General features: G+C 38.2%; 1 protein-coding gene across 4 annotated transcripts; it reads left to right on the top strand.

Annotated features, from left to right (window-relative positions):
• The first annotated feature begins 4191 nt into the window (after positions 1–4191).
• il1r1.S (interleukin 1 receptor type 1 S homeolog) lies at positions 4192–22951 on the top strand. 4 transcript variants are annotated; one of them, XM_041584206.1, is made up of 12 exons: positions 4205–4393; positions 9155–9208; positions 10497–10560; positions 12718–12955; positions 13862–14030; positions 14635–14800; positions 15266–15331; positions 15751–15874; positions 16326–16468; positions 19221–19364; positions 19777–19938; positions 21634–22951. In XM_041584206.1, exons 3-12 carry the CDS (start codon positions 10506–10508, stop codon positions 21987–21989), a joined length of 1623 nt encoding a protein of 540 aa, XP_041440140.1. In that variant the 5' UTR covers positions 4205–4393; positions 9155–9208; positions 10497–10505; the 3' UTR covers positions 21990–22951. The 4 variants fall into 4 exon arrangements, with proteins under 4 accessions (XP_018105266.1, XP_041440141.1, XP_041440140.1 ...); XM_018249777.2 differs by lacking the exon at positions 9155–9208 and having other exon boundaries at positions 4192–4393; positions 16365–16468; XM_041584207.1 differs by lacking the exon at positions 9155–9208 and having other exon boundaries at positions 4203–4397.
• Positions 22952–25155: the final 2204 nt, after the last annotated feature.

Here is a 25155-nt window from a genome sequence, read left to right as displayed (position 1 = left end):
TCTATGTAGGTCATAGCACTGACAACTGGAACATACAAAGAACTTCAGTTTGGTTGATTTTTATATTAATTTGAGGAGAAAATCTTGCTCTGCTTGTCTCAACCAGGCTGGAATGATTGTTCTGATGTTTTTGAATTTCTCTGTTTGGTTACTGGCTTAGAATACTTATTCACTTGTAATTAAACAGTTAAAAGAAATGAATAAACAAGAGCAAAGAACAAATCCAATACGTATCAGAGTGTTAAAATAAACAGGTTGGACCAGTAAATGCCTGAAATATCAAATTTGGGAAAGGCCCAGAACTCAGTCTTTCCTCCTTGTCTAGTTACAGTAGTTGATGATTGCAACAAGCATTTTATGGTTATGAAATAGTGTAATTTGTATTTTAGTAGATGACATCACAGCTGACACTGATAGGGTCTATTATTAGTAAGTCTGTAAATACAATTGCCTCATTAATTTGAATTTTACGTACTCTTTTCTTAGTAATATACATTATGTAACAGTCATACCAATAACAAAGAAATTGTGAATAGGTGTTTATTGGGCCAGTAAAGAAAAGAAATGCCTCTAACTTTCAGAAAAATAACCACAATTTTTTTAAAAACAGGTAAATACATCCTTATATTGTTACTTAATATTTAATAAATCTTGAGACAGTGTCTTATTCTCTGCAAAATACAGTCGATTTTATGCACAGGAAAAATTGTTACAGCGCAATAAAGAGTTATCAGTACTTTTGGATTTACCTGTGTAATTTCCATGTCAGATGATCTGTTTCAATTTCCTTATCAGGAAAGTTTTGATAAATGGGGAAAATATAGAATTCTGGGATCCTTCATGATTCCCAAGTTTGATACGTTATGTGAGGTATGGAGATACAGATCACCCTCTGTATTGGTTGCACTGCAATGAACAAATTGCAATTTCCCCTCTAATTATACTAGCATCACTTCTGGCATTTAATAAAAGCATTAGCGTATGATTTGCTGGCCACTATTTAGTTGGGGGTTGGGCTGGGGCTTACAAGCTCCCTGCTTTTTCACAAGAGCTTCTGAGTTAAGGTTAAGTTGGTCTTAGGACTCAGTTACACTGTTTGTCGGGGACATGATTTTAAATGCACTACAAATTAAAATGCTAATGGCACGTGAGCTTACATATTTTGGCATATAAGTGTGGTACTAACACCTCATTTGTTGTAATAATCATTTTTAAAGGCAAAACGTGAACTGGCAATTTTTCTCTTCAATTTAGTTATTGCTTTTAATTCAACTCTGTAGTGAAACCTTCAAAATACAACAAAATACAAGTTAGTGATAATCCCAGGGTTCTGTTACGATGTTGCACTTGCAAATAATTCATTGGAACAGGCTGGATAGCTGCATTTTCCACCTGTTAGAAGGAATGTGAATGGCACAATAGGCATCCAACTTTGTGCTCATTTTAGCTCTTTTCACTTGCCCTTGTAATCACAAATGAATCTTTTTAGTTGGGTAATTGTGTTCTATTTCCAGTGTAATAAATGAATTATTGTGAAAGAACTGCCAAGTGATACACAGTGCATTTCCACTTAGCAAACATTTCCAGTGGTGAGCTTATCCTTAACACACCAACTGTTTCTGAAACAGATTCCCATACGTAACATTTTAGTTTAGTATATTATAGTGTTAAAATATATTTTTTTGCATATCTTTATAATCCCAAATCCACATGGACTTCACCCCTCCCCCCATTTATCAATACATTTTCACAAAAATATCTTGTGTGGGAAAAGACTCAATAAAATCATCAAAAAATCCAACTCTTCCCATTTTTTTAGATTTGTCACCGAAAATTGCAACTGTTTCAGATTTGACGCCTGAAACCTTAGACTTTTTTGAATTTGAAATCCGAAACCATTAAATCTTTGAATTAGTAAAGAAACCCAGCGCAGATCAGGATATCTAATATCGGACATCTGCCATTGACTTCTACATGAACTCGGTTCTGAGTTGAAGAACTTTTTTATTCTCACTTTTAACACCAAAAATGGTTTAATAACTGACTGAAGGGAGGGCAGGTATTCTATGGGACAAACGGTGACTTTAATGATGTCAGTGGAGACAAATGTGCAATCTGGATCGCAGGTAAACTAAATTTCTATTTCTTCTGTGTAGCATATTCCATTTTCTCAAATAATTGCTACCTGAAGAAAAACTACTCATAGTGGATAGAATTATTCGAGACATTATTCAGGTATTTTCGCTTACATTGATGCAGTATTGTTACACTTGTTTTTCACATGGGTGACAAAGTATCTTTTGAATAGAGTTTACCAAAAAATCTTACTTATAAGGAACTGAATACTCTTCCTTAACCAATGAATGTACGCTAGTTTAAAGCCAAATACAATTCAATTAAGCCTCCCCTTTTTTGAGCGTTAATGAATTAATCAATTCATCATTTAGCAAGTACTGTGATTTAAACTTTAGCCTATGTAATAACACATTAAAGTAACCAAAAGTGCTCCATTTTCATTATTCACTCACTGTTATCATGGAAAGCTCAGTTTTAAGTAAAGAAAGCAAAGTTTTATAACAAGGTCATGTCGTATAGACAAAAGAAAAATAAATTCTGAAGTCCTATTCTGCATTTAAACTCATAGGTCACAATTCCAAGTAATCAATTTGTCTCTAGACAAACTAAAACTATCGGAGACCTTCTCTCACCTAGCTTTGTAGAAAATATTGAACCCATGCATACCCCTAACAAAAGACCTATATTTTTTCCTCCTCCAAATCCAGAAAAATATACTATATAAAACAATATATTAATTGTGATTCTAAAAGTGCTGTATATCTTATAACGTGTAAAAAATACTCTCAGCAATATGTCGGCCAAACCAGTCGCACTTTAAAGGAGAGAATTAGAGAGCACATACTTTAAGGGGAACTAAAGTCTAAAATAGAATAATGCGACAAATGCTGTATTTTGTATAATAAACATTACCATTAACTTACTGCACCAGAAGCCTAATTAAACAAATGATTTATGCTTTCAAAGTTGGCCATTGGGGGTAGGGTTGCCGGTAAAACACCTGTCAAGGCCGGAGCCGGTATTACAAATTTACCGGCAATGTAGCTGCCGGTAAATTTGTAATATTTGTAAATTTGTAATACCCTTAAAAAGACCCGCCCCCAATCCCCTGTAAACGTATTTTTTGTGCCCGTCTTGAAATATCTGTGCTGTGGCCACGTCCCCCGTTATGTCGTGGTCCCGCCCCTTTTGAAGTCACACTCTGCCCCTTTTTGTTTCCGCCCCCACCAGCCAGTAAAACATTTAGGAAAAGGTGGCAACCCTAGTTGGGGGTCATCATCTTGCAACATCTCTGCAAGACCAAGACCACGCACATGCTCAGTGTGGTCTGGGCTTCAGTTGGGAGGTCAAGCTTAGGGATTGTCATAAATTATCGAAACAGCACAAGTCAAATAATATCTGCCATAGAAGCTGATACAGCAAGACTGATTAATAATCACAATATACAGACTGCACTGGGTCTGTGCATACAAATCTACACGGTCGCCGGCTGCTTTACAGGGAAACAAAGAAAGCTGCTTGAGTTAAGGGAAGTATGGGGGGGGGTTGCCGTTTGAAAGTATGATTGTTTCCCTGCAGAGCAGTTAGGGGCATCTGAAGTTTTCTATCCGCAACTGTCAGAGCAAGTAAAACGAAGTGGGGAATTTCACTGCATACAGTCAGGATTCTTAGAAAAACAGTACACATTTTTTTAATTAAAGTATATTGGAGATTGATTTCTTTTTCATTAAAGAAAGTAAAAAAGGGCAATTTCGCCCGCAACTTCATAAAACAAACTGTCACATATGTGTTTCCACTGGTGATTTACATCATTGCACCTGGGAAAGCACTTTCTTGACATTTGTGGCGTTATCACAGATTTATTGCAGGGGAGAGAATTCTCCTCTAGTTGTACCATCAACCCTCCTTACACACATTCGTGCAATGGGCAGATGTACAGGTAACACATCCCATCCCTATACATCAGACTTCCATTCATCCCTTATAAGGAATGATCCAGTGCTCTGCTGCCATAATGATGAGGGATAAGCCAGTTTGCGAAGGCTAGCATTGACAGGGCAGCATGTGCTCAGCGCTGCAGGAGTTAACAAGTAGTACAAGCGAGGCGCTGGCACAGGTCCCACAGCTCACACAGGAATGTTGCCGGGAATCTCTCACATCTGCACAAACAAGACTTTAGCTGTGTCGCAATCGGCAGCGCCCCCTCCCACTCAGGAAAAGGAAGCGCTTGTAGCCGAGTTACCTGCTGAGGTTGCTGCGCCACTTTACTTTTCCATGTGAGGGCTGCCCAATACCGGCTCCTGCCGGCGCCACAGCTGTAAGTAGGTGTCTCAGCTTTGTGCCTAGCGCTGGGAGACAAGCTTTAAGCGCTAATAGTTCACTCCGGACTGGACGGGACGTTTCTGGTAACTTTATGGGGTCCAGGACTGGACCATGATGAATCTAATGACGGGGGGTTAGTTGACTTGTCATTTCTGCGCGGCTGGTGTTTATGTCTGTTCCTGTGGCGTGCCATTTGGTTTCACTCTCCTACTAATAGTTGGAAAGATGACCGCAGTGGAACCTTACCTGTATCTTTACTTTTTTCTTGTCCAATTCCTAATTTGCACTGTTGTGTTAACCTTACCCTATTCTTGGTCTAGTTCAAACTATGTGACCTGACTGAATCCAGACCCTGGACTATTTACAATTAATTTTATCATCGCTACAAGTTATCTCTATCTGTAAAGCTGCCCATAGATGCAAAGATCCGATCGTCCGAATCCTCGAACATTCGGACTTCCCCATCTCCCGACCTGCCACTAACCATTCAGATGAAATAAAGTAGAAAAGAACAGATCAGCCGATGTTCTGCCCCTGACAGCAATCGTACGAAAGTTATGTCCGACTAGGGTTGCGACCTGGCCGGTAAATGTGACGGTTGATCCCAATGTTATTAAAAGGGAAAAAAGATAAATATATAGGAAGGCCGGTAATATTTTCCAGAGAAGGGGGCAACCCTATGTCCATCCAAAGCTAGTGACAGTCTCCCTCTGAAAATCATACGATTGGCAATAAATGCAGAGAAATTATCGGCAGGTGACAGAAATCTTTTAACCTGTCCGATCGACCAAACGACCGATCTCCACGGGACGAAAAATGCCGGGACTCTCCACACACGGTCCGAAAATCATACGATTCCTTGATTCGTACGATCGGATCTTTGCGTCTGTGTCTATCTGTTACTTTCTAATTTATTGCCCATAAACCCTTTTTCAAAGATCTAACAGTATATATATATATATGATGTGCCTTTTCAGCTTTCATTTGTATTTTGCCTGACGAAGGGGCCTGTGTTCTCCAAAAGCTTGCAATTTTAACTTATTTAGTTAGCCAATAAAAGGTATCACCAAACTTTACATTTTCTGCATTTTTCCAATGGCTAACAGTACAACATCTTAAAGTTATGGAAAGATTACCTGGCTGCAACCTGCGGCTCTCTAGCACAATTACAGCTCCCTCCTTCATTGTTTGCGGTGGGATGGAGGGAGTTGAAGCAGCGGCTGGAGAGTTAGTAGTTGCAAATGTGTGTTTGTGGGTTTGCCTTTGTTTTACATGAATTGTTAAAGAAGGGCTAAAAAGAAAATCAAGTTTTGTTTTCTATATTTTGCTGTGGGTGCCAACAAAAGGGAAAAATGGAGATTAAATGATGGTTTGTGGATCTGATGCTTTAGAACACTTTGCACTTTAATACATAATTAAATGTTGTGTTATATACCCACATGTTTGGTGTCATAATATGTGTGTGCGTGGGTACAGGGTAGCACCACTGGGTCCGTTTTTGGTGTGCTCATATGTTTGTAAGGGCCTGTATACACCAGGGTATGAGGCTACACAGAACACACACACTTAACAACTTGGATTATGTCATGTCCATTTGAATAACTTTTTCCACTTGGTGAGTTTAGAAATGAATGATGTTAGGATTCAAAATTTAAACCAGAGACTATCCCTGGAAATTATTTTTTTTAAAACATAAGTATAAAAAGGATAGTGCCTTTTATATATCTATTATCATGCAATGTCTGTAGTATCCCTTTATTTTACAGTAAGGGGTACTGGTTGTTGTTTTTTATGTAATTCTGTATGTTCACAGTTTACACCCAGTTACTGTACCACTCTGTGGAATATGTTGGCACTTAATAAATACATGTTAATAATGATGATAATAGAGCATGGTTATGAGATTGCACTACATTCACATGCTGTATCTCTCATGTCCATTACAGTGGAATGAAGTAGTCTTATGTTTAGTGGGGTATTTTGGATTTCTCCCTGAGGTCTCGACTTTGTCAGTGTTGTTTTTAATAAAATATACTTTCTATGTAATCAGAATATAGCGGCGAAGAGGTCATTTTTACAGTGACAGTGACATCCATCTGAGAATTGGCCTTCAGGCTGGATTTTTACAATTATCTATATCTCATTTAGTCTGCACAACCCTCCACCCCCTGCCTAACTTGTCTAAGCCACACAGGAGGGCAGGCTTTGCAGTTTGGGAACCTCAGGTGTAGGTGCTGCTTTATTTTGAATTCAGGTGCAGATATAGGGAGTGGGAGAATGGCACATGCTGCTGGAGAGGGGATGCCAAGACCAGGTGACTCCCACGCTGTATTCTGGCTTATGTAACAAATGGCATATTTATGCGCAGTTACTCAGTAAAAGGCACTGTCCCATAAAATGAGGGACAATACTGTTTGAAAAAAACACTGGAAAGAGAAGATGGTATCACTCTTCCTGTTATATTTCTTTTTTCATTATACATATTTAAGTTGTTGACAAATTGTAGAGGAAGCCATAAATCTGAGATAAATTGATAGCATAGTCTGAAGTCTGTGCAAAATGTGCCTGAGTCATTCTTTTAGTCATGCTTAGGATTTACTTTCAGTGGTTTGATGAACTTCCAGGCTTATCCTGCTTTAGTTATGACATTGACTTTTACAGATTTTGCATGTGGGGAGCACAGACGTCTTGCAGTGATGGGTCCTAAATTCAGTTCTAATTTGGGATCTGTCTACAAAGAGTTTATATGTTCTCCCCATGTCTGTTTGGCTTTCTTTTGGCCACTCTTTGGGGTTCTTCCCATAGTCTGAAAACATACATGTGTGGGTGAGCATTTGGATTCTTATATATGTTATATATTTAAAGTGTATATGTACATAAATACAGAATGGATGGGGCCTTGCTTATATATAGTATATATGACAGGATGTATGTTTAGTTGCTTATATAAAGTAGATATGGAGAGGATGCACAGTACAGTACATATGAGAGTATGTAGGTGTACAAAAGAAATTGAGATTGACTGGGTAATGGGGTAACTCAAACTCTCTATCTCAGTCAGACACCTCCGCTCCAGGTGCAGCAAATGAACCAAAAAACTCAGTAAGACCGAGAGAGAGCACACGATGCAGATTAACTGCTAAGTGGTTTATTCTTCACTACATGTTTCAGGCTACACGCCCTTTATCAAGTGTAAAACAAACTGATTGTTCACAAACATTTAAAGGTGTAGACAGGAAGTGAGGTCACACAAGGCAAATACAAATGACCTTAAATTGATACAGTAATTACCATATAATCACATTTTATATAAATAGAGTATTATCATAATATCCAGAAATATAAAGGTATATAAAAAACATTTAATAGAAACACCATTAGATGGAAAAGTGAATTGTGAAAAGGCCTTTGTAGAAAAAACTTTTTTTATAAAATTTTTTATAAAAAGATTTTTTTAAAATCCATACATAGTACTGCCCACTATTAGGGCCTGCTATGAAAAAGCTTGATTGTCCTGTGTTACTTGTAAGGACTGACTGAACCGTATCTACAACACATTGTTGGATATTACAGGTTTGTGGATGATATTTTAGTACTCTGGGAAGGTACAGATCTGGCGTTTAACGAAATGGTTACTTGCGCCAATACAGCACACCCTACCATTAAGTTAACCAGCGAAACAGGGGGACATTGCATACATTTTTTGAATGTCACACTAACTATCACTAATGGCTATATCAGTAACAGTCTGTATCGAAAAAGTACTGAAAAAAACAATGTTTTATTAGCCTCTAGTTTCCACGCCCCTAAAGTAATTAGAGCTATTCCCAAGGGTCAGTTCGTAAGGGCACGGAGGATCTCCTCCGAAGAAGGGAACTATACTTTAGCGGTGGAAACGTTAAAACAAAGATTTGTAAAACGTGGCTATAAAACTAGGGATATAGAGAACTGTGCCACAGAAGTGGGTAAACTGCCTAGAAAAGAACTGTTAACATATAAGCCTAAAACTGATAAGAAAGTGTTCCCATTTGTAAGCCAATACAACTCCAATAGTAAAGCAATAGAACGTATCATTTGTAAATACTGGACAATATTGCAACAAGATAAAACATTAAAGGGTGTTTTGCTAAATCCACCGATGTTCAGTTATAAAAAAGGTTCGTCCCTTCGAGATTTACTGTGTCCTTCAGAGGTTAATCCCCCCCAAAAAGGAACTCAAAGGTTTTTAGGGACACCTAAAATCGGCACATTTGCATGCCTAAATTGCAACTGTTGTTCCTCTATTATCAAAGGAGATGTGATACGCCATCCGACACAGGGTACACCGGTCAAGCTGAAGCACTATGCCACATGTGACACAAGTAGTGTTGTTTATCTGCTAAAGTGCCCTTGTGGTCTAGTATATATTGGCCAAACGAAAAGATCAATAAAAATTCGTATTAAGGAACATAAGGGTAATATTCGTAATTTTAAAAAAGGAACAGCAACAGATACTACAGTATCTAGACATTTTAACTCTGCTTCTCATAACCAATCTCAGTTAAAATGGGCAATTGTGGAAGTAGTGACCCCCTCCCAGAGAGGTGGGAACACCAGTAAAAGGTTATTACAAAGGGAAGCCTATTGGATTAAGAGACTCGACACATTACAGCCAAAGGGCATGAATGATAGCTGGAGTGTGAAATGTTTCCTTTAAATGTTGTTACAAGGTTACTTATTGTTTGAAACTGATACTGTGTTTGTTTCCTCTTTGCAGATAAATTTCTCTGTGCTCAAGATAGATACAATATATTAATTTGTACGGCTACTGGTAAGATTACCGGGCTTTTCCTTCCTCCTTACAAGTAACACAGGACAATCAAGCTTTTTCATAGCAGGCCCTAATAGTGGGCAGTACTATGTATGGATTTTAAAAAAATCTTTTTATAAAAAATTTTATAAAAAAAGTTTTTCTACAAAGGCCTTTTCACAATTCACTTTTCCATCTAATGGTGTTTCTATTAAATGTTTTTTATATACCTTTATATTTCTGGATATTATGATAATACTCTATTTATATAAAATGTGATTATATGGTAATTACTGTATCAATTTAAGGTCATTTGTATTTGCCTTGTGTGACCTCACTTCCTGTCTACACCTTTAAATGTTTGTGAACAATCAGTTTGTTTTACACTTGATAAAGGGCGTGTAGCCTGAAACATGTAGTGAAGAATAAACCACTTAGCAGTTAATCTGCATCGTGTGCTCTCTCTCGGTCTTACTGAGTTTTTTAGTATGTAGGTGTAGTTGCTTTATAGGATGGATACAGAATGGATGTAGGGTTTAGTTGCTTATATACAGTAGATATGAGAGGATGTAGGTTTAGTTGCTTATATACAGTACATATGAGAGGATGTAGGGTTATTTGTTATATACAGTAGATAGGAGAGGATGTAGGTTTAGCTGCTTATATACAGTAGATATGAGAGGAGGTAGGGTTATTTGTTATATACAGTAGATAGGAGAGGATGTAGATTTAGTTGCTTATATACAGTAGATATGAGAGGCTGTAGGGTTATTTGTTATATACAGTAGATATGAGAGGATGTAGGTTTAGCTGCTTATATACAGTAGATATGAGAGGATGTAGGGTTATTTGTTATATACAGTAGATAGGAGAGGATGTAGGTTTAGTTGCTTATATACAGTAGATATGAGAGGATGTAGGGTTATTTGTTATATACAGTAGATAGGAGAGGATGTAGGTTTAGTTGCTTATATACAGTAGATAGGAGAGGATGTAGGTTTAGTTGCCTATATAGAGTAGATATAGAACAGATGTAGGGTTACTTGCTTATATACAGTAGATATATAAGCAAGATAGATTTACCAGCTATCACATACATCGTATGACAGGGTATATTAATATGTATTGTTGTGTTTATATGAAAGATTGCCGCTCTTTTGCGCAATATGCCATTGTATTACTATAAATATAAACATGGCCAGCATAACCGGAGCCTGCATTTGCTGAGATCAGTCATATGTACATATGTGACCTTACGTATTATATTAAAACCTCCTTCTTCATTTGTTTTTTGTTTTTTATTTCGTAGCCTTCCACTATGCACCCATTTGCTTTTTTTGTTATTCTGTCTGGACTGGCTGCATACAAAGCCCGTAAGTAGATTATAGCTTCTCATATTTATAAATTGTCTTGTACTTTCATTCAGTCCAATTGCAAAAAGACTTAGCTGCCAATTGGATACAGGGATTATTTTTTCAGACTGAAGCAGTGGTGTTAATATGGTCAGAGAAGGAGAGAGGAGTCAAAGCTTATGCCCAGACAGTGTACTGAGTTGACAGTGTTAGTGAGCATGTCATCAATAAAGAAGATACAGTAAATGGGGGAGTAGGCTAAGGCCACACTAGGCGATAGCGCCGCGATTTGACTCGCGGCGACTTTTCACCGCGACTTTTAAGCCGCAATCGCTGGGGAAACTTTTGCGACTTTTCGCCGCGACTTTTAAGCCGCAATCGCTGGGGAAACTTTTGCGCTGGTGTCTATGGGGAATCGCGAAAAATCGCCAGCGTAAAAACACACGCGGCGATCTTTTTTCTATTGTCGCTCGAAATCGCCTAGCGAGGCAATTTCGAGCGACAGTAGAGAAAAGATCGCCGCGTGTGTTTTTACGCTGGCGATTTTTCGCGATTCCCCATAGACACCAGCGCAAAAGTTTCCCCAGCGATTGCGGCTTAAAAGTCGCGGCGAAAAGTCGCCGCGAGTCAAATCGCGGCGCTATCGCCTAGTGTGGCCTTAGCCTTAGGTGGAAAGAAGATTAGTTCAGTTTTTATTAGGTTGATTTGTCACCCACGTTTAAATCTGTGTTACTGGAGGCGACCAATCTCCCCAAAATGCTTTCCCATGGCAATAAAGTTTAAATAAAGCCTAATTTCCTGGCAACAAATCTCCCCATGTGTCAGTAGCTTTTAACAGAGGATAATGTTCTGTACATAAATGGGCCCTCAGTAACCAATCCTTCATTACATTTTCAGAAATTCTTCTTTATACCTTCACGTGAAACGCTATTAGCTAGCTTAACTGTAGAAAATACAGAAGTGAAATATGCTGACATGGTTGTTTACAAAACATGGGTATAAGTAGAATTTCATTTAGTCTGTCAGCATATTTTATTCAGGCGTCAAGCGAAACACAGAAGTAAAAAATAAACAAAGTGTTTTAGAAAACTGACCGAAAGCAAAACCTGCCCCATTTACAGTTAGTTAGTCACACGTATGTATTACTGTATAATAATGGGGTGGTCTACAAGGTTTTCTGTTTCAGTGGGCAGTCCTTTTCCACCATTGCAATTACCTTGCGACTGTGACTCTGTGGGGCAGATTTATCAAGGGTTGAATTGAAAAATTAAATTTTCAAGTTATTTTTTAGTGTACTTTTTAGTGTACTTCGACTATCGAATAATCCAAAATGCGATTTGGAAAAAATTTGACTATTCGAATATAGAAATTTATCATGTACTGTCTCTTTAAATTTTCAACTTTGACCATTTGCCATCTAAAACCTACTGCATTGCTGTTTTAGCCTATAGGGGACCTCCTAAAACTTGTCATTTGGTGGACTCTGAGAACATTTTTGGGGCAAATCCTTCTATTCGAAATTCAATCGAATGCGGTCGAATGATTTGAATACAGCCGATTCACCCGAAGTTATAAACTTTGATTCTTTTAATAAATTTTGATTGGTCTTTTTTTATTCGAATTTCGAGTTGATGGAAGTTTAAAAAAACTTCCATCACCTCGAAATTTGACCCTTGATAAATGTGCCCCTGTGTGTTGCCTATGCATTCGTAACCCTTCTTAATGGCAAGTTCAATTTAACAAATATTGGCAATTCAGTGTGCATGTTTCTTCTTGCACAACATGAGGAAAGTGCTCTTTTTTGATTGGAGTGTAGAACGTAATCACTGTGCTGCCATGATGTGTATGATACTGGTGTACACATGCCTAAGGGTAGGACTACACTACCGATTTTCCGATGCCCTGCGACAAAAATAAGGTAAGAGATAGAATTGTCGCATGGTGTCGCAGCGTTGATCCGTCACAACACGACTGTCGGATGCAGACAGTTTTGACCATAAAAACGTTTTGAAAATGCTAATTTTCAGTTCGACCCTTGATAAATCTGCCCTTACTAACAGAAACAAGTGCCACAACAAATTAGCCCTGTCTGCCATGGTTTACTATAAATTTACAGAATTCTGCAGTGTTTTGGCTGGTGCAACATTTGAGTGTAACATTTGTTTCCTCCCCTTGCAGAACTTTGCAAGAATGATGCTGTAATGTGTGAAGAGATTCAGTATGTGTTGGATGGAGAGCCAGTTCGCTTGTCTTGTTGTGTGGATATAAACAACAGTTCGTACATAACATGGTTTAAAAATGGTTCCCAAATACCATTTGCTTCAGATTCACAATCAAGAATACATGAAAATGGAAATGCTCTCTGGTTTTTCCCTGCAAGCTTAGAAGATGCAGGATATTATACATGTGTTATTAAGTAAGATACCATATAATGCAATTATTTTGGTGGTGGGTTATAAAAACGAAAATGTAGCAATAGGATCCCATAATCCTGATGTGGCCTTGGGCCTTGGATTGGGATGCCACATGACAAATTGAAGTATTAGGGTTGAACTGAGGGTGTAATCAGGAAGGCCCAGAGGTGTGACAGTCTGGGAGCATAACAAGAGGGGGCCTGAATTTAAAGGCAATATCATCTCCATCATTGTATTCTTTTCTGACCCATCCAACATCTCTAGATCTCCTCATGAATGTTTTCTGCAACTTCCCGTAATTACATTTAGATATTACATTATCTCCACCTAGTGGTCAGTCCTATGTTGTAGCATAATATAGCTACAGCATACAATGCTGGAAGGAGTGTTAGCAAGTGTTATACAAGGTTACAGTTTTCAATCCAGGGACCAGGCCCCCAAAACTACTTCTTCATACATGCTACGAGCTGTACAGCCGACAATTTCACAACCACCAATCTAATAGCAAGGCAGAAATACTGCATAGGTGAGCAAAAAAATATATTAGATATTTAAACTAAAAATCTTAAAGGCTAGTGGCACACCGTCCAGGCATAGAAAAATCTGATCTGCTGTCATGCAACATGAAAAAGCAAAAGTATGCATTTTTTCCACAAAATACGCCCTGCTTGTGCACAGGCCAGTGCCAATGTTGGAAGACAGGATCTTTTAAAAAAAGTTTTTTAGAAAAGCAGGCTGGGAAAACGCCTAGTTTCTATTTAGGAGCAACAGATCACATCTTTTAACACCCACGGTAGAAACAAGGGGATGTCACTGTGGATCTCATGGCACATTGGAATGTTAGAGAAATATCATGTCTTTCTTTGCTTATGTTTTCAGCTGACTTTCATGTTTTGGGTTTATTATAGAAATGTTACATACTGCACCTGGCTGATTGTTTTTGAGAACGAGGAAAACTTGTGTTATAACAGATCTGCACTGTTCACTAATGAGCAGTACTTGAAAGCCACCAAAATCGATTGTCCATTTATACAGGACTATGTTGATGTAACCAAGGCTCAGATTACATGGTCTAAGGTAACATTTTATTCTTGTCCTTTTAATATCGAGGTTGAATACGCATAAACTGATTTTTAAAAAACATTTGGTAGAAACACATTCTTCGGTGCTGCAAAGAATGTAACCCAGTTCCCTTTCTGAAACACAGAGCTCTTTTCTTCTCATATATACCCAGCAACATTTAACCTTTTCCTTCTTTGTATCTACGGAGGTTCAGTTCAGAACAATTAACCTCTTCCTTGTTAGCATCTTGTTTCACCTTCCAATTGCCTGGTTCATATTTTGTTTTCTGGAGCAAGGACAGATTCAACGTGTCAAAAATCTGTCTTTTAATAGGAAACAATCTAAAAGCAGTGAATAAAGATTATTAGTATGAGTTGCCTTGCTATAAAGGCATCCCACCTGAAGATGACACACAGCTTTTGCCATGATGGTGATAGCAGATAAACAGGTGAAAACAGTGGTAAATATGTCTACGGTTTAATAGGCTAGGCGATGCGTTTTCTCCTGTAATTGAAAATGGAACCCAGAAACAGAAACAGTGAGGTCATTGATCGGCGTATAGCTTCTCTTTGTAAAAATCTTTCCATCACATGTATCAACACAATGGTTTTCTCTGCAGGAATGCCAGCCTCTGCAAAATGAAGAGAAGTATTTCGCTTTGGCCGAAACCCTGACCATACAGAATGCAGTTAAGCAAGATGAAGGATTATATACTTGTGCTGTGAAGTTTGAGCACAATGGGACAGAGTATTCTTTGAGTCGAACTGTTGATTTGAAAATTACAGGTAACAGGTACAGGTCCATCTGGACTTGCTGTCTTGTTTAGACCATTAATCAATATCAAGTACTGCTCTGTGAATTTTTCACATATTGTTCAGTTAGCCTAACACTGATGTACTCTTATGCTCATTAAGCTGTTTCTGGGGATTCACATGGTTGGCCCATGGGGGACAGTTTCTAGTGATTAAGCCAGGCATTAATTCATTTGGGCATTAAGAATATCCGTGGGCAAAATGCCTTCTGGTACTTAGTAGAGTCCCCTCCAATCCCCTTTGTAGCACCAAGGTTTAAGATGGCTGGCCTTATATCTTAAAAAACCTTGGCTCTAGTGACCCCCCTTCAATGTCTTCAGATAGTTTGCTTCATTTAAAATACAGTAGCCATGAAGCCAGTTCCACGTATATAAGGACACAGCACTACTACGCTATTTAACTAAACACTGAGTTTTTCTGTTGTCTTTTCTTTTTCAGTAACGGCAGCTTCTCGTTTACCATTTATGCGAAATCCCAGTAACAATATTGAGAAAGTGGAGTTGGGTGAGTATTGTTCCAACAATGTTCTAATCACCAAACATATCTGCATTCAAGAGAAAAAGTGGTTGAAACAAGAAAAAAGGAAAGGTGGCTACGTTATAGCTATATTATAACTGTCTGGTGCATATGTATCCTCTTCAATTCATGTGGTCCAGTTGTTCACTTTTCTACTAAATAATTGAAATAATGAAATTTTGTTATTTACGTCTATGGCTACTATTTGGTATCTGGCCATTAGCCACACAGTTCATTGTATGGCCAACATTAAATGTATATATAGAAATCTGTCTATGCAGATATGGTTACAGATCCAGAATTAGTTTTATTTAATAACAATAAATTGATAATATAGCTACCACTCAAATAAAGTGTGCAAGTGCTGCAAGAAAGTTTGTCTGACATGTCATTTTGTAATGCTGCAGGATCTGCCATAAGCCTCAAATGTGAAGTGATCAACAGTGACGATGTAATTATATGGACGTACAATGATTCTTGGGCTGATGAGGTTGATGGTTCTGATACCAGAGTTATAATTGGAGATATCAAGTAAGTATTTAACAACATTGAAACCCATAAAACTGAGCTGGATTTGCAATTTGTATAATACAGACTACATTGATAATTCTGGTTTAGTAGTGGTGGTAACAAAAGAGGATTTAGTCTGTGTCCAGTTTGTGTCCATCTCCATCTACCGACTGTAAATGCATGCATATTCATTAGCTTCTAACTTGCTGGGTTCCCCCCTTTTCTCCCCATCCTCATGCACTTCAGAAATGTGTCCTTCTCCCATGCCAGACTATTTACTTATCTGTTTTTCTATTGCCTTCCCTGACAAAGAAATAGACAGCTCCTTCACAATACTAGCAATCAAATATGTGTGTGTGTGATTGGTTGGTGAACTCTTCAGGCTATAGTTTGAGGATCCATGGATCCATTACACTATTCGGCTATAGGTGCTGGCAGACTTTTGCTGATATTCTTTTCTGGATACTTTTAGTTTTTCCATGACTGAGGACAACGAACCAATGTTTTACAGATATCTGAATTTTACAGAGATTAAGGAAGAGGATTATAACAAAAAGTTCTACTGTAAAAATCTCAATACAATGTCAAAAGCATATGTTATGCTGCAGCGCCCAGGTACGTAGTTTTCTTCTTTTCCCAGCAAATGTTATTTTAGTTACCTTTTTATGTATGGTAATTATGCATCACCTAGATTAGAGAGGTTTAGTAAGGTGGAAGTATAAACTTCCCCTATATAAAAATACAGTTGTGCATATATTCATTTATATATTGCTATTTGTGCATGCAGCACTGTACAGCAGAAGAGTAAAGTACAAACATGGTCAGTACAATAATAAATACAATATATACAGGTACAGTTACATCCAAGTGTAAGTGCTAAGTAAAAGAGACAAGAGGAAGGAGATCCCTGTCCCATAAAGCTTACAATTTATGTTGGTAGGTAATTTACAGACACAAATATGAGGTTGATAAATGCTGCAATTTATAGTGGTTGTCACTGTGCTATAAGTGCCAGGACAGGAGTCAGATGTTATACGATTGCTCCAAGAGGGACTTTATTTCTAGATACTGAGGGAATTTGTGGATCAGCAATAGATTAAGGTTTAAGGTGGGGAACAGCAGAGGAACAGAAGAGTTGTCCAGGAACATATTGAGATACAAGTGATGTAGCGGGATACAGAGGATTGGAGGGTCTAATAATGTTGCCAATATTACCTACTGGAACCTTAGCTCATATTTTAAAATTTTTAGCGTGAACAGATTTTTATTGTATGTAAAAAATACAGTGTTGGTTGGGCAGTGTTCAGCCAGCCACAAAAAAATGAAATACATCACACAAGGCTTCAAATGTGGCTTTGCAAGTCATTGCAGCTTATAGGCTACTTGTTTTACAATTTAGATAACCTTTGCTGATAACATAAGATGCACAAAGTTAAGAATCCTATAGGTTGAAGAAACACCAGTGTTTACTTCATGGCCTGCTAGCTGCTAAACTGCAGGGTAGAGATGCTTGGTCATCTTTACTTCTGTGTTTGCTTTAGTTTTTACACAGAATTCTTTATGTGTCTGTATTATTATATGTGACACTTGTGTATTATTTCATATACTTTTTTTATATACAGTTGTGTTCAAAATAATAACAGTCCACATCACTAACCTGATCACAGTTTTTGGTAGAAATTATATTTCTACATGGAAAATTTACTAGTAGGAGTAGTAGAGTAATAGAAAACTAACAGACCCAAAAGTCATGGCATGCTGCTGATTCTGTGTAATTGAATCATTAATTGAGGCTTGTTCTAAATAATAACAGTGTGGAGTTCAATTAGTGAGGTCATTCATTTTGTAAAAAAACAGGTGTCAATTCCGGCCCTTATTTAAGGAAGGAAGGCAGCTGATGTTGTGCCTACTGGTTATAGTGCATTTCTCTCCAAGTCCAAGTAAAATGGCTCGTTCCAGACATTGTTCAGAAGAACAGCACACTTTGATTGAAAAGTTGATTGGAGAGGGGAAAACATATAAAGAAGTGCAGAAATGATAGCCCGCTCACCTAAAATGATCTCACATTCTTTAAAATGGCAACAAAAACATGAAAGATGTGGAAGAAAACAGAAAATCGTCATTCGAATGGATAGAAAAATAGCCAAAATGGCAAAAACTCTAGGAAGAATAAGAAGGTCTGAAATTAACTGACTACTGTTACAATTAGAAGACAAGTTGGAAAAAAGACAAGTGCTGAACCAGCGACCAATTCTGGGGCTGCTGCCGCCCCCCTCTCCTGCTCCACACTTAAAAAATCAGCGTCAAATCGGGGCAGCATCGCTAGTGGATTGAGCGGGTCTACTGGCTACAGACAGTTTGTTAGATGACCCCCAAACACTGAATTCAAGTCACAGTACAGTGTGAAGACAGTGAAACATGGTGGCACAAGCATCACGATATGGGGATGTTTCTCATACTATGGTGTTGGGTCTATTTATCACATACCAGGGATCATGGATCAGTTTCAATACATATAAATACTTGAAGAGGTCCATGTTGCCTTATGCCGAAGAGGAAATGCCCTTGAAATGGGAGTTTCAATAAGACAATGGCCCCAAATATACCAGTAAACAAGCAACATCTTGGTTCCAAACCAACAAGATTGACGTTATGGAGTGGGCAGCCCAGTCTCTGGATAGTCCAATAGAAAACTTGTGGGTGACATCAAAAATGCTGTTTCTGAGGCAAAAGCAAGAAATGCAGAAGAATTGTGGAATGTAACAGGTGCCAGAAGTTGGTGGACTCCATGTAACACAGATGTGCAGCAGTTCTCAGAAACTGCTTATACAACAACGATTGCAAGGAAAGCAACATCTTTAAACATTTTTGAGTTTATACAGAGAATGTTTGAGTTTGTAAAAAAGAATGCAGACACTGCTATTTTTTAAAACAGCCTAACGTTTTGAGGGGGTCTTAGGCAGACATGACCTGACAATCTATGGATTCTAGCAAATGGCAGAGGGGCTTCTATAAGATGCCATAGACAGTCACTATTTATTGACTTAGTGGGGGCTATTGTGCCTCTGTGTATTTATAATGTCAGGGTCTGTATTGAATCCCAGTCTGGACCTGAACCTTACCTGTTATCAGTAAGTGTCTCAATCAGTAAGTCGTGAGAAGGGGTTTGTTATTTTTTGCTTAATAAGAAACCATAATAGGGATTTTTTGGCTTCTGGTTATAATATTATTAGCTGTGATTTAAGTCATGGACCTGTTTTTAACAATCACTGTCGGAAACATGAGTCTAAACTTTTAGTAGAACTGTGCTGATCAAGACAACAATTCTCATATACCTGTCTTTGTCTTTTTTCCCTTTTCTTTGCAGATCCTAATTTGCAGCCCTTCTTGATTGCATTCTTTGTAACTCTGATCTTCGTCATTATTAATATTGTATTACTCGCCAAGATTTTTAAAATCGACATTGTGCTTTGGTATCGGAGTTCCTGCTTTGCTCGAAAACATATCAAAGGTATTGGCAATTTATGTGGATGGTTTCTTTAATATTATGTGTGCCTGTACATACTGGGGGGTGATTAAACAACATGGCTTGAATTCTGAAATGACTAGTGATATCTTTGTAACATGTTGCAGATGTCATGTATTTGGGTTGTTGGTAGCAATGTTTGTTTCTTTTACTAAATTGGGAGGCCTGGTTAAAAAATACAATGTGAAGAGCAAATTGCAGGTGCTGCATTGAGTTAACACAGGGTTGTCTTATAGCTCCATATGTCTCCTGTATGTTTTCACAAGTCTACCTGGTTTGTATTGTGAGGGTATTGTAATAACCTCAGATAATGCCAGTTCTTTGGAGTGTTCACAATACCTTGTATTTATCCTCTAATCCTGTCATTTCTACATTTAACGGTGTTCATTTGTCACAGATGGAAAGCTCTATGATGCTTACATTATGTATCCAAAAAGTCTCAGCGGAACCAATTCCTATCCCATGGACATCTTTGTACTAAAGCTGCTGCCTGAGGTTCTAGAGGTGAAGTTTTCATATCGACTTTTTATATTTGGACGAGATGAAATACCAGGGGAAGGTGAATATATTCTTGTTGTTTATTTTATACAGACATGCGACATATTCATACAGTTAGAGGCACATTTATCAAGGGTCGAATTTCGAATTCATGTGGGTTTTTTAAAACTCCCATGAACTCGAAATTCGATCAAAATGTATTAATAAAATCACTTTTTTTAAACTCGGATGAATAGAATTGACCTGAAAACCAAATTGAAATCGAATTTGAAAAACCCGAATGTCAGGAAGGCTGCAAACATCTCCAAATTGATCCCTGGACGTTTCCCATAGACTTAAACAGCAATTCGGCAGGTTTAAGGTGGCAAATAGACGCATTTGAGTTCCTAAAGGACTAGAGCAGGGCTGTCCAACTGGCAGACCCCCCTTGTGTGGCCCCCCACCTACCTGCTGTGTCTGCTTACCATGTGTAAAGGTGGCCATACATGGAGAGATCCGCTCGTTTGGCGATGTCGCCAAACGAGCGGATCTCCCTCCGATATGCCCACCTTGAGGTGGGCAATATCGGGCTGATCCGATCGTGGGCCCTAGGGCCCAACGATCGGATCCTAGGGAACACAGACGGGCCGTCGGATCGCGGGACCTCATCAACGAACAGATGGGATTTTTAGTCCCATCCGATCGAGATCTGGCCGACTTTCGGCCAGATCTCAATCGGGGAAGCCCGTCAGGGGCCCCCATACACGGGCCAATAAAATGCCGACTCGGTCTGTCGGCAGCTTTTATCGGCCCGTGTATGGCCACCTTTAGATTTAAATGGTATCACTACAGAGATTAACTGGCGCCTGCATTGTTTAAACCTCAAATTCAAACTAATCCCCTTTATTGTTTACACCTGTAATCCCCCTGTATTGTTCACACGTATGACACTTCTATTGTTCATATGGGTGTGGTTTAAAGTGGATGTGGTTTAAAAACAGGGAGTGGCCAACACTGGTTTCCATTATCGGCCCTCCACTGTGTAGGCCAGAAAAATGTCGGGCCCTCGGTACCACAGAAGTTGGACAGCACTGGACTAGAGTATGATAAATCTCGAAAATCAAATTAAAATTTTTAAAAAAAACCTTGAATCGAATTTGAATAACTCCCTGGTTTTGACCATAAAAAAAAACATCAAATTCGATTTTCGAATTTTCAATTCAATCCTAAGAGTCTGGGCATGGGAAGAAAATCTAACATGTATAAAGTAAATAATGACATTGGATTGAAGCACTGGTTCAGAATCAACTCATTTTATGGGGTTGACAGAAGGTAGCTCATCCCTCTGTAGTTCCTGTTGTGAAAAAATGAAAGTATTGAGTTCGGAATGGGGAAAATATATACAAAGAAGGAAAGCGGACTCAGATATTGCTTGGGCTGAAAGATTTCAGAGAACAGTGAACTAATAGTTGGGGGACCAGGGCCGAGACTTGTCTTCCACGTGGCCACACTTGAACCTATGTTATATTTCAGGGTGGGGTTCTCACGCTTATCACATGGTTGTTGTAGGAAAGTAAAAATATTTGCCACTGGGAGACCTGGGAATGTTACTGTACTGCAGCATATAGTGAATATAACTGTTATAGCACAGCTACAACAAAACAGTATTCAGTGTAAATAAATCTTTGCGCCAAATCTCTCTGAAATTCAGTTTATAATGCCCTTTTTTGTCATTGTCTTGAAGGAATTTAAATGTCTATTCATTTTATTTTCCCAGCCATGTCTGATGTTGTTGATGAAGCCATTTCCCAGAGTCGAAGACTGGTCATTGTTCTGGGAAGCACTCAATCCAGCGGCGATTTAAAGGATGAATTTGAGCAGCAAATCGCAATGTATGATGCTCTCATTAGGAATAAAATTAAAGTGATTTTAGTTGAATTAGAAAAAGGCATTGATTACTCCAATATGCCCGAATCTGTCCAATACATCAAGCAAAAGCAAGGTGTCATCAGATGGAAAGGAGAACTCACAGAGGCAAATAAAAAGTTCTGGAAACATATGAGATACTATATGCCCCCAACACAGGGCAAAAACCTGCAGCACTCGGACAGCAATACTTTCAATACGTGTTGATGCTACTGTGGAACTGCAACAGTTCTCCCACACATGGGAGCATTTTATAAGGCTCTGATAATCAGAGTTATTAAGCTGGTCATATAAGGGCTGATAACATTGCGCTGCACTGGTAAAACGGGTGTATTTGCTTCAGAAACGCTACTATAGTTTATATAAACAAGCTGCTGTGTAGCCATGGGGGCAGCCATTCAGTTTGAAAGATGACAAAAAGGCTCAGGTGACTTAGTAGATAACAGAAACGTTCTCATTGTATACAGAGTTCATCTGTTATCTGCCCTTACTCATTTTTCAGCTTGGAATGGCTGCCCCCAAAAAATCCATTATAAATGAATTACTTGCAAAAATGTCATATTTTGGTGTTACTTTTCCTTCAAGCTCTTTGGGCTATGGCTAATGTATCAAAATGGTGCATGGGCCATAGCAACTAAAGGGACACAATTGTTTAATATTTGACTTCTACGTTGCAATCAATCCATATTTATATGATTACTTTTTCTAATTTATCCATTTCACTTCTGTTTGCTTTATAGTAAAGGGGTGCTCATAGTTGTTTGCAATGTCCAATTATTGCATAAGGATTTCACTTGCACCCCCCTCCCCGCATAGAGCCCCATGGATTGCGTGCATGTGCTTCCTATTTTTTTTGTACTTGGCCACAAATTGCCAAGTCTTAGGAGCAGATTTATTAAGGGTTGAATTGAAAATTCTAATTTTCACATTTTTTTTATGGTAAAAACTCGCAAATTGAATTGTGAATTATCCAAACTCAATTCGATTTTTAATTAGAATTTCCAGATTTATCATACTCTGGCCCTTCAAGAATTCAAATTCAAGAGTTCACGTATAAATCAATGAGAGAGGGCCCTGTAGCTAGATTTCTTGGAAATAGACCTATGTAAACCAAAAAAGTGGCATGCTGGGGTCCTCTAGTGACCAGACAGAGGTAATACATTTTACTTCAAAAAAATCCCACTTGCATGCATGCTTGTAAAATAAAAAATATTGTTTTATTGAATCATTTTAAAATATCAAATACTCGCCACATGGAGCCTTACGCGTTTCATGCATACCTAGCACTTGGTCATAGGCAATCTCTAATGTGACAATTGTTTCAGGGACCAATTTGGACATGTTAGTAGCCTTCCAGACATTCAAGTTTTTTAGGTTTGGTCGATTTTTTTTTTTATAAATAACCCCCCAGTCAAATTTAGAGTATATTCGAATTTAAACGAGTTTAAAAAAAACTGGCATGAATTTGAATTCGACCCTTGATAAGTCCAGAATCAATCGAATCACCTGGGCAACATTCTGCCCCTTTATTTATAGAGCTGTATCATCATCATCATTTATTTATATAGAGCTGTCAAGATACGCAGTGCTTTGGCTGTATGAAGGTTAGTAATAATCATAATTATTGCTCACTCCATTTTTAAGTTCTGTGTTCATTCTCACTTCAGCAGAAAGAATCCCAAGGCACACAGGATAATTGCAAGCAAGCTGCCTTGCGTGTTTGTTGCGAAGTGCAACGTTTCGGGGTCACCCCCCTTTCTCAAGCATACAGCAGCTATATTTCAAAGCCCGTATTAAGAATATTACTAAAGGAACAGTAACGTCAAAAAATAAGTGTTTTAAAGTAATGAAAATATAATGCAGTGTTGCCCTGCACTGGTAAAACTGCTGTGTTTGCTTAAGAAACACTACTATTGTGTAGCAATGGGGGCAGCCATTCAAAGGCTCAGGTTACACAGCAGATAGCAGATAAGCTCTGTGTCTAATGGTGTTATCGGTTATCCATTAGTTATCCTGTGCCATATAGCCTTTTTCAATTTTCGCCATTGCTACACAGCAGCTTGTTTATATGAACTATAGTAGTGTTACTGAAGCAAACAGATCAGTTTTAACAGTGCAGGGCAACACTACATGATACTTTCATTACTTTAAAACACTTACATTTTTTGGTGTTACTGTTCCTTTAATGAACATGCATTTCATTTAGATTTTTTTTAATAAGCTTACCACACAGCCCAATTTAGGTCAGTTCTACTTTAGATCTGCACAGAGATGAGGCAGAGCTTCAAAGTCCTAGCAGCATTAATATTCACTTTTCATGCTGGAGTTGAAAGGATTAGTATAAAATAGTTTTTAGGTCAGCAGACCTAAAACTATGTACTTTTTGTTAAAGATTGATGCTAAAAAAAATGTTAATTGGAAACCACTGCAATGAGTCCAACCCTTTGGTTGTTGTATATCTGTATGAAAATGTTGTTCTAAAATAAACTGTATTTGATATTGCCATTATAATACAGATGTCACTTTAAATAATCTTCTGAATGTTATTTATTAAGCATGTACATCATAATGCAAGGCAGAATGTGCCTGCTACATCACTGTGTAATCAGAGGGTGCTCAACCTATGGCCACCCAGCTACAAAGCATAACTTTCTGGCACTGTATAAATAATGAATGTAATGCTGAGTGTTGCAGTTCACCAAGATCAAGGATGTAACAGATTAAACTTAGGCCCATTTACCAACACTAGGCATATTCACCGGGTTAGTAACCAATAACTATTCAGTAATCAGCATGAACTCAACACCTGATCTGTGCCAGACAGTAAACACAACAACTTTATTTATCCACCAATACGAGTCCAACTGTGATGAGCCCATTCTACAGTTCTACCACCATTTCTTTTTTAAAGCAAATTTGGCACAAGGTTAAATATTCAATTACTTCTTCTGAGCAGTTTTGTGAGCAGTTTGTGTCGCGTTAACCTGCAAATCTCTGCAAGTGACAATACCATGAGGTATTTGCTTCTGCTGGACACCTAGGATATACCCAAATTCTCCAGACTTGGAGTCAACAGCATCCTATTGAAAGGAACTTAAAAAGAAAACTATCCCCCCAAAATGAATACTTAAATGGATACTGTCATGGGATTTTTTTTTTTTTTTAAACGCATCATTTAATAGTGCTGCACTAAAAGCAGTTTCTCAAAAGAGCAAACAGATTTTTTTTTAATATTTAACTTTCTACACCTAAAAGACAAGAGACACTCCTTTGAAGATAGCAAGGTCCAAATCTTGGATAAAGAAGACCGCTGGTTTGAACGAGGCGTGAAAGAGGAGATTCATGTCAAGGTGGAGAAACCATCTCTGAACAG

The sequence above is a fragment of the Xenopus laevis genome, chromosome 2S (genome assembly GCF_017654675.1).
Source record: "Xenopus laevis strain J_2021 chromosome 2S, Xenopus_laevis_v10.1, whole genome shotgun sequence".
NCBI lineage: Eukaryota > Metazoa > Chordata > Amphibia > Anura > Pipidae > Xenopus > Xenopus laevis.
Note: the sequence above shows the minus strand (reverse complement) of the source record. Positions and strands in the feature narration are given on the sequence as shown.

Coding starts and splice junctions, on each gene's coding strand:
- il1r1.S (XM_041584207.1), top strand. CDS start 10,506: ATGCACCCATTTGCTTTTTTTGTTATTCTGTCTGGACTGGCTGCATAC. Junction 12,956..13,861: donor TATTATACATGTGTTATTAA/GTAAGATACCAT, acceptor GGTTTATTATAG/AAATGTTACATACTGCACCT. Junction 19,939..21,633: donor AGATGAAATACCAGGGGAAG/GTGAATATATTC, acceptor TTATTTTCCCAG/CCATGTCTGATGTTGTTGAT.